Raw genomic sequence first — 12,932 nt, 5'->3', positions numbered from 1 at the left:
TACACTCTACTGATTGTTGAAATAAGGATTAACAGGAGCAAGCCACTATAAGTTAGGACAAGTACACAACGAGGCAAGCTGTGAAGCAGCGTGGAAATTAAGTCCAACATCATGAAGAATACAAGTCTAAAGAGTATGGACAGATTGAATCGTGGGCCAAGGAGTATGAAGCCCAGCAAGTCAATTAGAGTCCAGAAAGGTATAAGATCAGTAGAAACAAATGCAGCTTAGTATGGGAACAGAATATTTCATATAGTCCTAAATCAGTTTTATTTTATAAAAGATAAGTGTCGATTTACAAAACTGATTTTACTATTTTACTTAAGGTTAAACTCTTAAACGTTTTAAGTTGATTCACAACTCTCAAATCCGTAAGGATTGAGTTTATCTAAAACGCGTTTTAAATATGTTATTTGCGAAAATATATCTTCTGAAAAGAGTCCTAAATTGGTTTGAATTAGAATCTAGGGTAAACTCTGGTTTTCCTATATATACACCTTAAGTTCTCTGCGAAAGTTTTTTATCAGACTTATTTACATTAACCGGAAGCTTTCAGGTATTACCCTTAAAGTCTTAATCTTTAAAGAATCTGTTCCTGTTCCCATATAGAGCAGTACTTGTTACGTGGTCTTATATCTAGTATTTAGTATTAAGTTTAATATTACTTTGTTTCAGTCAAAAGTGTTGAGATATTGTATGATAAGCCTGAGTCAGGCTTACTTGAGCAAGAGAGAAGATCTTACAAGAGATCTGTGAGGAGAAGCAGTTGAGGGACTGTTTCTGTAAGGGAAGGAACAACGAGGGGTTGTTCCTGGTCATCTGTAGTCAGAGGCGACTAACAGATTGTGGCCCGAGTAGATTAGGCTTGTAAAGAAACTGAGTTGTTTTGCCTAATTAGTGAATGTGTTTAAGTCCCCAAAGGGGCCGTGGTTTTTTCCTCTCTATTGGGCCTAGAGAGTTTTCCACGCTAAATCTCGCTTGCATATTTTATTGTTTCTGTTCCTAGTAGTTTAATTTTTGTAAAACCGTAAAATATCAATTCACCCCCCCCCCCCCTCTTGAGGAACTCTGTGAAACTAACAAACATAATTTGGTTGTAGAATGCATTCCAAGAACATATTAAACAGTTTCCCATTAGTATGAGAAAGAATCCATACCACATTACCACCCAGGTATGAGATCTCATACCAATTCATTCCACCTTAGCGAACCAAACGACCCCTAAATTACATAATTTGCATTAATTGGAGTTTTGTAGGTTCAATTGGTGATTAACTCATGATCCATTGGACTTGGGCCTCATTTTGGGCCTCTAATTTCAAAGAGGTCGTCCACCACCTCGTCCATGTAATAAGCTAGTCAATCGATTTCTATGCAATGCATATCGTATCAATTATCAATAAACACACCTTCAAATTCTTGGGATTTCGTTATTCCATAAATAATGTATATGTGCAATTAGTACAAGCTTCATTTACCCAAAAAAATAAAAAAGAACAATTAGCACAAGCATTGATGATTTAAAATCAAAGTTCCCGAGTTTATATAATATCGCACATTAGAAATTTAGAATAGTGCTTTATGATTATATTTCATCAATTTTCCATGAACAAGATAATAACACAATTTTATTTTCACACGCTAACACTAAATAAATTCGTACGGTAAATAGTAAATGAAAAAAATGTACGTTATGGCTAATGTTACATGACGGGGTATTTGCAGACAGTATTTCCTTTCAAGACTCAAAGGCCCTTGCATAAACTTACTTTTGAGACTTTAAAACCTTAATTACTCCGTACGTGAACTTTACATATATGCTCAAGCTCAAATATTAACATTCTTGAGCACACCCTTATGAACTTGACTGTTATCAGCACCACACTCGATAGAATTCCAGGAGACAGTTTTCCTCTACCGAAGTTCAAAAGATTCGGGTTTTTAAAAGTAAAGCTGTACACAAAGAACTAAGTACATACGGAGTACATGTTAATGTGAAGTGTACATAAAAAAAGGTTTGAGTTCGATGAATATGAGAAGCCGGAGAGGGGGGCAGACTCATGCACTTGGTAAAGCTCATGCCTACTTCACAGCAAATGAAAGCACTGGTGCGGTGTGGTGTGCCCGAACATCAGCCCTTCACTGCACAGCTTCTTATAGTGGCAAACGCATCAACATCACCTGGGTTACTTGGGAGAATTCAACACTAACAAATGAACACAAACAAAGTGAATAATAAGATAACCAGCTATCAGTAGAAGACCAATAAAAGATGGTACCAAATAACCAATTGCATTAAGTAACATACTGTATAAGATTTAATGACATAAACTAATTACGCTTCTGAACTAGATCTGCATGCAGAACGTTCAGAAACTGTGGAGAATAATAAATTAATAATAAAGTAGCTACATCAAGATGCAACACACCCATCAGCCTTAACAAACCGCATTGCAACTAATCAAAGTACAAAATGTGTTGCAACTAGCTCTATAAGCTACCGAGTTAAATTAACTATACAAAATTGTGATGCAGGCACACACCTCTTCTTAGTCTCCAACCGAGGATTCAGAGTTACTTGAGCTGAAGAGGACTGGATGGCGAACCATTTCCATCATCACCCACTTTACGGGATTTGCTTCCTCTTGTTCGGACAGCAGACACAGGAGTCACAGCAGCACCATTAGCAGCATTACTCTTCTTTGGCCGCCCTCGTTTTTTAGCAGGTGTAGACTCAGCCTTCACATCATCTGGATTCTCACTAGCACCTTCATCAAGGTTTCCATTCTCGCCTTGGGGTTTCACAGCAGCGCCATTAACAACATTACTTTTCTTTGGCCGGCCTCGTTTCTTGGCAGCTGTAGACTCAGCCATCACTTCATCTGGATTCTCACAGCCACTTTCATCAAGGTCTCCCTTCTCACCTTGGGGTTCCTCAATAACTGTGTCAGTTTCTTTCTCAGCTGAATCTATTTCATCACTGGCACTTTCATCAAGGTTTCCTTTCTCGCCTTGGGGTTTGACAGCAGCGCCATTAGCAACATTACTTTTCTTTGGCCGGCCTCGTTTCTTGGCAGCTGCAGGCTCAGCCATCACTTCATCTGGATTCTCACAGCCACTTTCATCAAGGTCTCCTTTCTCACCTTGGGGTTCCTCAATTACTGTGTCAGTTTCTTTCTCAGCTGAAACTATTTCATCCTCTTCAATATCTGAGGTGCTGATATCAGGATCTTCACCCAAAATCTCATCCTCTTCTAGGTCACCAGAGCTCTCCTCACTACCTGCTTTCTCCTCTTCAAACTTCCGCATTAATGAATCTATCACTCCCACCAACTCCCGATTGACCTGCCAGAAATTACATTTTAAGCCGTAAGACAAATTTGCAACTCTTAAACGGAAAATTTAACAAATGGGTTGGCACTTGGCATAGAAATGCAACACCCTTGCTGCTGTGGTCCAATATGTTTAGTCACCCACAGTAGTACCAACTAGGAAAAGCTTAGCAGGACTACATTGTGTGTGTATCTAAGCCCCATTTTATGTAAATCGATTAATAGTCTTAACACATAAGAGAATCGCATTACACCAAAGAGAAACACTGCAGATGTTAGACAAACCTGGGCATTTTGAAGAAACTCAGAGATGTCTGTTGTGCATGAAGGGCATTGCATGACAGTTTTCTGGGTTCGAAGTGACCGTCCACCTGCTTTTCTTTCTCTTAAAAACTTTTGGCCCTCAAATGCTCCATCCAAACAAGATTTGCAGAAGTTATGAGCACATGGAGTTGTTATTGGAAGAGTCAACACCTTACGGCAAAGTAAGCAGCTAAACTCTGCAAAGTGTTAAATCTTTCAGGAAATTTTGAAATAGAGACCAACTGGCCAGGAGAAGGGAAAAAGCAAAGGAAGACGATTAAAGCTTGCTGACAAGGCAGTTGTGACTCATTTTTTAATAAAAGAACTAGACATACCCTTCAAAATTTTTGCTTGGGAGCTTTTCTTTGAACGAGCAGAACCTCCAGTTTTCTTCTCCTTGAAGAATTTGCTGGTTGGCGGAGGCTTTTTCCATTTCCAGCAGCCTTCTTCTACCTGTAATACAAAACAGAACTTGAGATAAGCTGCTGAGAACTATCACTCATATACAATCAATACAAGATGCAATTGGCTTCAATTATTGCATTAAATCAAATTCTATCAGATTTCAGACAGATATAAAGTACTGTGTTTACGTTTCAGAGAAAAAGCAATCAGATAATTCAACACTCACATCAAAGTCCCAGTGGGGGCTTTCCTTCCTAACTGTCAGATGCTTTGCCTTCTTTAGCTCTGGAACGTCAGGCAATGGTCTTGGTCGATCACCATGATCATCACTGTGGTAAGACACGCAGACTAAAATTATTACTTGCACTTATTAAAGCAAGTTTCAAGCATACAAATGATTTGGTAACTAATCATGCAGACCTTGTCCATGGTGCAGGGCTGTCGTCACATCTAACAAATAAGTATCTGCAGACTAGATGTGGGGACTGTAAAGCAACAAAACATATAAAAGCTTGTCAGATCATCCACAACCCAATGTTGATGACAAAAAGATAACAAACTACAACCTCTTTTTTAACATTTTTCTCTGTGGTTGTCCCTAACTTGGTCCAACACTTCTCAATTCTGTAGATACCATCATAGCGAACCCCAGTTTCTGGTGCATAATTGGAGCGTTTTTCTTTGAATGATCTGTGCAATGTATAAAATCATAGGTCATTTCCATCATTAGTTAAGCACCCAATAACAACACAACAAAGATTAAGTGCTCAATGACACTATTGTAATTGCATGGAGTTAGGAAGGCAACGCCTTATGCAAAGTCATTCTTCAAGATAAGAGAGAACTGCATGTAAATGTCAGAATGGGGATGCGCTGAAGGTAAAACTTTGCAGAAGATATTATACAAGAAACTGGATAACTCAAGCATGTAGGCTATAGATGTGTTGATACAATGTGATGTCTAGACTTGAAAACTAAATGCCAAAAAGTCATGGGTTTTTTTCAACTGATATCACTACAGAATCAAGTTCTAATAATTTACCTAATAACACGAATAGGGTATCCATATCTGCAACTTGTCCTAAGAGCTTCATTTCCAGCTGTAAACTTTTGATCATGTGTCTGTTCCTTGCTTGTACGCTTATTTCCACTCAAATCACGACCCCCACTGTGATTTAAGATTAAAACAGTCAATGGCACAAAAATAACCACCAGATAATTTATCAGTCTATGGCATAACAAATAACCACAAGCAAACATTAGGACAATGACAAGCAAAAGAAGATCTTAGGTTCTTCTGGATACATCACTCAGGACAACCAGTAAGTAAGTCATGTTTAAGTTGACAAGGAATAACCTTTGAGTGTAAAAAATAACTGACATGGTTAACTGGTAATTGAGGAAGAGTCAATGCTGAATTGCATCATGGATAATAGGATAAATGAAATCAATTCAAATGGTAAAAATCATACCTTCCAGTATAGAGGAACCACTCCCCATGGTCCTCATCATCTTCATATCCTCCGGAAAGAACTACTGATTGTGCCCCAAATTTAGCTTGTCCAGCAATACCACTAACATGCGGGAAGTGAGCACCCCACTGCCTACATGACATGCGATCAGCCCAGCAGTCACCAACCACCACTCCTACATTTCGAGATGGATCATACTCGGGAGTAATAGGTCCAAGATGATCATGTGGGATTGTGACAAATATCCTTCCACTTTTAGCATTTGCAATTCCTGCCTTTTTAGCCCTTTCTGTTGTGAATGCTTTATCGGGAAGATCCTCATTGAGCACACGTTGAAACTGTCTAGGCACCGCAATAACAGTAGGTTTGGACGTCCTTGCCATTCTGATTGCAAAAACAAGAGAAGAATTGATTCTGGGTTGCTTGGCCATTAGGTCAGGAATCTTTTCCCTACACTTCGCACATGTCTTTTTTCCTTGACCCACCCATTTTTCGAAACATTTCAAACAGAAGTTATGCCCGCAAGGAGTCTGAACAAGTAAACATAAGCCTTGGTTATCCTTAATGAAGAACATTAAAAAGATGCAGCTTACGTACATTAAACATACAGCAAAGAAGCATCTGAATTGTATGAATTTCTTTATCAACAAATATATCACATAATTTCAGAATATATCCTGCATTTCTAATAAGTAGAGCATGTAACAGATCCACTTAATATAAAAAGTGCCACAACAAGGATCCTAAGATCACAACACTATTCCCTCTTTAAAATACGAAATGATGAATTATGATCCCCAAAACATGTCAACTTCACATAATCAACTCCTTACTAAGAAAGACTAACCCTCAATACACATTGCATTAACACAACACATAAAAGGAATCCATAAGTCAATAAAAAATAAACAAATTTATCATTCTCCAAGCCCGTACACAACAGTAGCTGGCTCTATTACCAGGCCAAAGCCCAATAAATTTCCAAAAATAGGCAATAATGTTCCTGCTATTGCACTAAATTTGCATACATCATCTAAACTATCACAATCAAAGTGCAAAACTTGCCAAATAAATCATATGACTAAGACTATTGGTACAAAAGCAAATCTAATGCCATAGTAGGTACGCCCAACAAACAAAGTAGTACCAAATTGATGTTTACATTTGTCTCAAAAAAAACAAAAAAAACAAAAAAAACAAAAAAAAAAAAAAAAAAATTAATTTGCAATCTTTTACTGGATCTTTTTGGCGACCGATAATTACGGCTTCTACAGCTTCTGATTAAACCCACAATTATAATGGAAGAGTAATTATGGTGTTAATTCAACCTCATTAGGGTAATTAAATGATACTTAATTTGCAAATTACAGGGCTTTTAAAGCAAACTTGTGATTAATTGAATGTATCAAATTATCTTTGTAATTAATTAAACCCTTCAAATTCATCTACATTTAGCAAAATTACAATTCTAAAATTACCACAAACAAAAATTAAAATCATCATGAAAAAACAGAATTCAACCAAAAAATAAAGGAGAAAACATAGAAGAGAAGAGAATTGTTAATGCAAGACAAAATTGGACGAGAAAACAGAAAAGAGAGTAGTGAGAGAGAAATTACAGTGACAGGGCGGTCAGGAAGTTGCATACAGAAGGAACATTTGATATTATCGCCAAGAATTTGAAGGATTTCATTATCATCTTTCGCCTTTACTTCATCCTCCTTTGCACCGGATCCAGTCCCACTCAGCAACTGCTGACGTTTCTTCGCCTTCTCTGGCTCAGACAAGGTCTTATCCGCCTCGATCGCCCTAATTTTCGCCACCAATTCACCAGCAGCGCCAGTAACTACCACCGCCGCAGACACAACCGCGTCCTCCGCCGTCGGGGAGCAGTCAGGGCACTCCCATTGAGCAGTGGAAGCCATGGTTTTCGGCTTCAAAACGAGACATTCCACATGCCATGGAGTTACGCATGTGTTACACACTAGCTTCTCCCCCTCCGATGGCTTCTTTTTACACAGCATGCAGTTTCCATCGCCATCGCAAGGGAGCTGCTGAGCGTGAGAGACAGAGTTAGTGTTCGCCATTAAGAGAGAGAAAACACTAAAAAAGCTCGAATGGAGAGAGAAAAAACAGCAATGGCGGAGGAGAGAGAAAGACTATGGAATGGGCCAATGGAGAGTGGTGATTTTATAGTGAGGGTGCGAAACCGAGGAGAGAGAGAGACGGCGCGGTTTTGAAATATTTTTCAGGGGGGTGGTTTGAATTTGGGAAGTGATTGTCTGTGTTTATATCCAATTAACTTACGGTGTGACCGCATTTTGACTTCATTTCGATTCATTTAAATTTACGAAAATCATTTTGAGCCGTCCGTTTTTTATTAATTTTAATTTATTTATTTCCATAGTATCCGGGATTTTATTGGTGATTTGCTTCTTTTTTATGTTTGGATTTTGATAATATCCAGTGGAAATGGGATTATTAAAAGAATCATACTACAGAAAAGGTAATATAGATTGGATTTTTTTTAAATTATTATTGTTACCATTTATTGAGGTTAGACTTTATAGTAACTTTCACTTTTTTGGGTTTACTTTTACTGTATGTGTATGGCTAGGTGGCTTAGGTTGCGAAAATTCTCACTTCTCGCATCGTCTGCCGCGTGTTTTATGCAGTTTAGTGCTCGTTCGGTATTGCTATTTATTTTTAATGCTCTACTAAGAGCATAGTTATCAAACATTTTGGTTTTGGTCTACAACCTAATAAAATATAATATTTTTCCATTTCTCTCCCCCCAACACCAAACTCAACACCAACAATATTTAACAACATTTATCAAACACCAAAAATTCATATCTCTCCTACATCACCCATACCCCACCTACATTTATATTTCATGATATTGTTATGGATAAGTATACAATCAAATTATTAGTGGCTTAATTAATCGTTATTAATTAAGTTAGTGACATATTAATTGTTTATTAATTAAATTTTATAATTGGCTAATAAATATTTAATTAAAAATACTTAAAAATTAAACTAAGTAAAATTTCACTTGTTAAGGTATATAATTTATATTAATAATAAACTTAACTTGTTACCTAAAAACTCGATCATTACGACCCTTAAATAAGTGGTATTGCATACTACTAACATATAACTAATGAATCATTAGTTTGTCTATATTTTTGCCATACATTTTCAATAAGGTATTCCTTAAGAGATTTGTGTACTTCATGATCACACACTCGAGCTCTATTGGACATATATGTTGATAAACTTGCAATGCGCGGTTTGAGGAATATTCAAAAGGTTCATCGGTGGTCGTCCTATTTTGCCTTAGCCTTGCACTAGTTGAAGGTTCTGGTTGTTGTTCCTCATATTGTGTTGGATCATAGTAGAGTACTAGAGTGCATATTTATTAAACAACAAAAAATGAGTTGTTAGCCATTGTTTAAGTTTTTGTTAACAACAAAAGAATTAAACAAGAGAGAAGAAAATAAAGAATTTTTTTGTGATCTAAAGTGGATCAATATTAGTGTCTATTTATAGAGCATAAAAAAATAAAGACATTTATAATTATTATTTTTATTGAGTTGTAATATTTTTATTTTATGGACATTGTAAATTTGCAATAGGTATGTATTTTTAACACAACAAATCTATGTCATAAATCACATTGCAATTTTTTTTAAAAAATAGATAACCAATAATTTTGGTCCCCATAGGACACATACCAATATCTCCAAGCAAGACTTTGGTTTTCCATTTGGTGTTCATGAACACCATTTTTTTTTTGGTTTCATTATCTCTCTAACTTTCTCAATCATCTCTCTACCTCTTTTATTATTGTTTATTCACTTCTCTCTCCTAAACACCAAACCAAGGTGTTTGATAACTATGGTCTAAATATACAATAAATACAATAACGTAAAGGTTAATTACTTTTTAGTGATAAAGTTTTTATAATAAACATTGTCTTTTCAAAATCACTCATAACCTATAAAAATTAACCATATAACCCTGAAATTATTAGATGCACTCAGATGCATCGTACATCCAAAGAAATTTTATTGTCCATTAATGGTTCCTATCATATTTTCTCCTTAAGAGGTTGTACCTTAAACAGTGTTTACTAATGTAACCTTTCAAAAAGTTTATCGATTAAAAAATACTTCATACTATAGTTAATTAAAACATTTTTTAATTGAGTCGAGTACCCGCTGTCGTTTCTTTTCTCTCTCCCTCTCCTCTCTCAAACCCTAGCCTTCCTTATTGATTTTTGAAGGGGCTTCCATCGATTTTTACCGGTGGAAAATTCAATCTTTGTTTATTTTGTTGATTTTCCTTCTGCTTTGTTTGCTTGTTTTTAGGTCTATAATAACGCTTCCTCCTTTGCGATGATCTTTTCTCCGTCAAAAAGACAAGATTTTTCTTCTCCTCCTTTTGAGAGGGACTTTTTTCTTGTTTTTTCTATTGTCCAAGATCGCAAATCTAATGGATTACCGTGAAATTGGTTCATTGGTAGAGAATTAGCAGGAATCGCAAAAGTTATCGATTTGTCAATGCAATTAGATGAATCAGATGAAAACTCCCCTCGCGACTACAACAAATCGTTAGATCGTCCTTCTGAAAAAGTTGTACATTTCAGCTATATGTTAAAGAGTTATCCTACGTACAGTGCAAGATCTACTCAATGGTCGTAATTTTAATAAAGGAAATATTTATTTGATTCGATTTGTGATGTATTTGTTAGATTCAAATTCTTTTTGTAGATGACGTATGGTTTTTTATTAAAGAATTACTTTTACTATTAAAAAAATTATAATTTTAAAAGTTAAGACAAATTGAATAAAAGTTACTCAATGTACAATAAATTTATTGCATATTCTGTAAATCCAAGACTTTTTTTACACTTTTTTTTAGGGGATTTTTTTAATTTTTACGCACTTTAAGTTCACTACTTAATTACTTTGTTGGTGAATGTTTATTTACACATAATGAAATACATAGTATATTTTAAAATATAAATATTTTTATTAATGTTTACATGTTGATACATTCAACATACTTCAAAATTTTGTAATTAAATTTCATTGGAGTATAAAGGACACTCAAATAATTGTGTTTTTTTGTTACACCATAAAGCAAGTTTAGGTGTTGATTGCAATCATTGCACCATTAGAACAAGGTTATGATGCTAATTTACTTTTAAAAAATTGGTTATGGATTACAAAATTACATAAATAATGGCGAAAATTTGCTACATTAAAGCTCGATTGTTATCACTTTACCAAAACGGGACATCTACAGTCAAAATCTATTTAGAAAACAAGTATGAAGCACCACCACTCTTTATGAATGTGTTCCGCTACAAGTGTGCTATGAACATTTATTTCTTTTAGCCATTAATATAACGGATTCATCAAAACAAAAACAAAAACAAAAACAAAAAAAATAACAAAAAAAATAATAACACAATGGTAACCGAGTGACTAAAAACATGTACTTTGTAGTTAACTAGAACAATAAAATCCCTCAATATCAATGTTTCACTTATAGGGCCGATAAGATGAAACAAAATGAGAACTGAATTTTTAATTCATTTTTTTGCGAAAATATGACTTGGCCTTTTTTTCTTTTTGGAAATTCTCTTTGATAGCATTATAGTTTTGCAAATTCTCATTGGTAACAAAATTTATGTCGCTTTATCTAAAATAGCATTAGTAATATATATTTTCTCTAACTTAACATCATTTCATGAATTTCAGCATAATTAACCAATCTACTCCTAACTATGGTTAAATATAGGTAAAACTACTAAATAACCCTCCCTTTAGAATAGCCAAATTTCCCAACACCTTCACTGGCCATTCGTTAATTGCAAAACCACGGGTTTCAAGTTCCTTTATAAATCTCTCTTACTCCGTGTATCTCAATTCAATCTTCATAGTGGCTGCCAACATTGGACAAAGCAGGTAACTTTTAAACACTGTAAATGTCCTATTGGAGAAGAAGGGTTTAAATTTGTAAATTATGTGGTTATTTGAAGTTAGTTTAATTTTGTGATTTTAAGTGTTCACCGACGAGGTCGAGTAGAGGAGAGGAAGCAATGGTGACAACACCTCCATGAGGAAAAATAAAAGCATAGAGAAAGAAGCGGAACAACAACATCGAACTGCAACAACAACAAGAGCAATTCAATAACGGCTATTAGTGACGACCCCAACATAGCGTCGATGGCCAGGGACGGCGGCGACTCCAAGAGTCCAAACATAAGGAGGCGGTGAAAACCTCTCACCGGAGATGAATGAGAAAATCAGAGGAAAAGAGAAGTTAGACAAGATAAATTCGGGGTTATCCGAAAATGGAATTCAATATAGAATTCAATTTGAACAGAACTGATGAAAGAGGAATAGAATTGAACAAAATTGAAAGAAAAAAAATAGTTTAATACTACATATGAGGAAGGAGACGAAGGGAGTGAGAAGAACAACACGAAGAAGATAAAGGGGAAATGAGGGACCGTTTGTTTTATAACCGGGAACTAGAATTTCTAAAGAGAATTAGTGATGTAATTAGGCTGAAATTAATTAAATAATGTTATATTAGAGAAAACTTAGATTCTTAATGCTATTTTAGAGAAAGTGGCAAAAAATTTGTTACCAATGAGAATTTGCAAAAGTACAATGCTACCAAAGAGAATTTCCTTTTTTTTTTGAAAAATAAGACCTTATGTCTCTTGATTTGTATTAATTAGGTTCTCAATTAATATTTTTGGTTTAAATAATATCAACTATCGTTGACAGGTGCTATATAAATAATACGATTGTAGGTATTTACTGTAAATGATACCGACTTTCAATAATTGTAGGTGCCCAAAATAAAAAAATAAGAAAATAATCCAATTGAAATCGTTTCATTATCATAAATCAGCGCGTCTCCTGTGTGACCAGCCACACCATCAAGTTGATGGTGTGACGCGCGCAGCTAATATGGAAAAATTTATTGACTGATGTTACTTGACTTTCTATGCTGGTGTTATTTATACATTGTATTCGATGTTACTTTTCTTGTTTTACTGGAGTTTCTTGAATTTCATGTTAGAGGTTCCTTGTAAAGGCTGGTGTTACTTGATTTTCTATGCTCGTATTACTTATACATTGTATTCGTTGTTACTTTTCTTGTTTTATTGCAGTTTAATGTTAGAAGTTTTTTGTATAGACTGATACTACTTGACTTTCTATGATGATGTTACTTATACGTTGTATTCGCTGTTATTTTTCTTGTTTTACTACAGTTTCTTGAATTTCATGTTCAATGTTCCTTGTACAGTCTGGTGTTACTGTACTTTTTTATGCTGGTGTTACTTATATATTGTATTCGCTGTCACATTTCTTATTTTATTGCAGGTTCT

At 35.2% G+C, this 12,932-nt stretch overlaps 1 protein-coding gene across 1 annotated transcript; it reads right to left on the bottom strand.

Annotated features, from left to right (window-relative positions):
- Nucleotides 1–1,769: 1,769 nt before the first annotated feature.
- Nucleotides 1,770–7,732, bottom strand: LOC110784608 (E3 ubiquitin-protein ligase ORTHRUS 2). The gene is made up of 10 exons (XM_021989056.2): nt 7,132–7,732; nt 5,513–6,042; nt 5,083–5,208; nt 4,607–4,730; nt 4,461–4,525; nt 4,267–4,369; nt 3,971–4,088; nt 3,618–3,832; nt 2,544–3,345; nt 1,770–2,206 (listed from the first exon to the last, which is right to left on the bottom strand). Exons 1-9 carry the CDS (start codon nt 7,597–7,599, stop codon nt 2,575–2,577), a joined length of 2,520 nt encoding a protein of 839 aa, XP_021844748.1. The 5' UTR covers nt 7,600–7,732; the 3' UTR covers nt 1,770–2,206; nt 2,544–2,574.
- Between the last annotated feature and the right edge of the window lie 5,200 nt (nt 7,733–12,932).

This window comes from Spinacia oleracea, chromosome 5 (genome assembly GCF_020520425.1).
Source record: "Spinacia oleracea cultivar Varoflay chromosome 5, BTI_SOV_V1, whole genome shotgun sequence".
Classification (NCBI taxonomy): Eukaryota; Viridiplantae; Streptophyta; class Magnoliopsida; order Caryophyllales; family Amaranthaceae; genus Spinacia; species Spinacia oleracea.
The sequence above is the reverse complement of the archived record's forward strand: the minus strand, read 5'-3'. Positions and strand labels throughout refer to the sequence as shown.